General features: G+C 57.4%; 1 protein-coding gene across 1 annotated transcript in view; it reads left to right on the top strand.

Annotated features, from left to right (window-relative positions):
- The window catches only part of LOC102424921 (neural cell adhesion molecule L1-like protein), a gene marked incomplete at its 3' end in the record, with an annotated part of 21,963 nt that extends 21,413 nt beyond the window's left edge, over positions 1 to 550 (top strand). Inside the window, exon 7 of the mRNA XM_023748971.1 lies at positions 292 to 550. Within this exon, the coding sequence (XP_023604739.1) occupies positions 292 to 550 (259 nt within the window). The remainder of the gene's footprint in view (positions 1 to 291) is intronic.
- Between the last annotated feature and the right edge of the window lie 875 nt (positions 551 to 1,425).

Genomic DNA, 1,425 nt, shown 5'->3' with positions numbered 1-1,425 from the left:
CGGCTCAGTCCGTCACTGCAGTGGGCCACTGTTCCCCACGGAGGGAGGGTCTGAGGAGGGAGACTTGTTGGAGGAGTTGCTGATGGCGGCGGCCTTGAGCCAAGCCCCCCACGGTTCACCCTGGTGGTGTGGGCGGGTCTGGGACCACCGGAATGCGAACGGGACATCCCTCGGTGGGACTCTGCGGACACGCAGGAAAGCCACGCGAATGAGGGGTGTGTCCCGTGGGGGTTCTTTACCTCTCGTTTTTGCCCATTTAGAGACACGTATCACTTCCTGATTGTTTTTCAGGCCAACACCACAGGTCGATTGGGAAAAAGTGGGTGGTGATTTACCAAAAGGAAGAGAAACGAAAGAGAATTATGGCAAGATGTTGAAGATAGAGAACGTCTCCTACGAGGACAAAGGGAATTACCGCTGCACGGCCAACAACTTCCTGGGCGTGGCCACGCACGATTTCCACGTCACGGTAGAAGGTACGTTCGCCGCCCCACACGATTCACTTCTCTTCTGTTTAGCGGGAATGTGGCGGCCCTACCCCTGTAAGCAGGTGTGTCACGGCAGTAACTGACCCCCGGTGGGCTGCGGAGCGGGCTCTGGTGTCACATCACTCACTGGTCTGTCACTCACCACACAAACCACAGGGAGGGGACGGTGACAGGGTGACAGAGGATGTCACAGCAGGGGTTCAGTCAGCGGCCTCCGGGCCTCCCTCACTTAGTCCTTCAATCCGGCCTCCTGGCCTCGAACTGTGAGAAAAAACGTTTATATAATATACGCGTGACGCTGCCCAAGGTCGGATCTCAGAGCAGCGAGCTCTGCGATGGAAGAAGGTCAGGAGGACTCCAGGAGAGCTGGGCCGCGTTTCCCGCCCCGTCATTAACTCGCCGGGTCCGCCACGAGTTCCCTCCACTTTCTGAACCAGCTTTTCCCCCGTTGAGATGAGCGAGGCAGACACACTGCTGTCCCAGCTCTTTCCCGGGCACGTTTTTTCTGTCCGTGCCCGGAGGATATTCTCTATGTTAGTGATGGGGAAAGAATAACAGACTCTGAGGCGGAAAGATGAATTCTCTACCCAAAGGTGCAAACACACCTTGGTTCTACTTAGGTTCTCTCTCTGGAAACCCAAGCCTTTTGGTCAGCAGCCGGGTGGCTGTTGTGTGTGGTGGGATAGAAGTCATTGGGCAGTGAGGCCATCATTTAGAAAGGGCGCCCCAAATGTAGACACCGGGGCCGTGCCTGCTGGGGGAGGGGAGGCTCCCTCGTCACCTGGGAATTGATTGGCACAGGCTTTCTCCCTGGGCGGGACCACACTGAGGTCCCCTGTACGTGGGCGGTGGACTGTGCTGACCGAGCCTGGGGGATGATTCCCGGGTTTTCACTGTGTCGCACTGTGTGGCCCTCATGATGAGGGGAACTATCCCC

The sequence above is a fragment of the Myotis lucifugus genome, unplaced genomic scaffold (genome assembly GCF_000147115.1).
Source record: "Myotis lucifugus unplaced genomic scaffold, Myoluc2.0 scaffold_2206, whole genome shotgun sequence".
Lineage (NCBI taxonomy): Eukaryota > Metazoa > Chordata > Mammalia > Chiroptera > Vespertilionidae > Myotis > Myotis lucifugus.
Note: the sequence above shows the minus strand (reverse complement) of the source record. Positions and strands in the feature narration are given on the sequence as shown.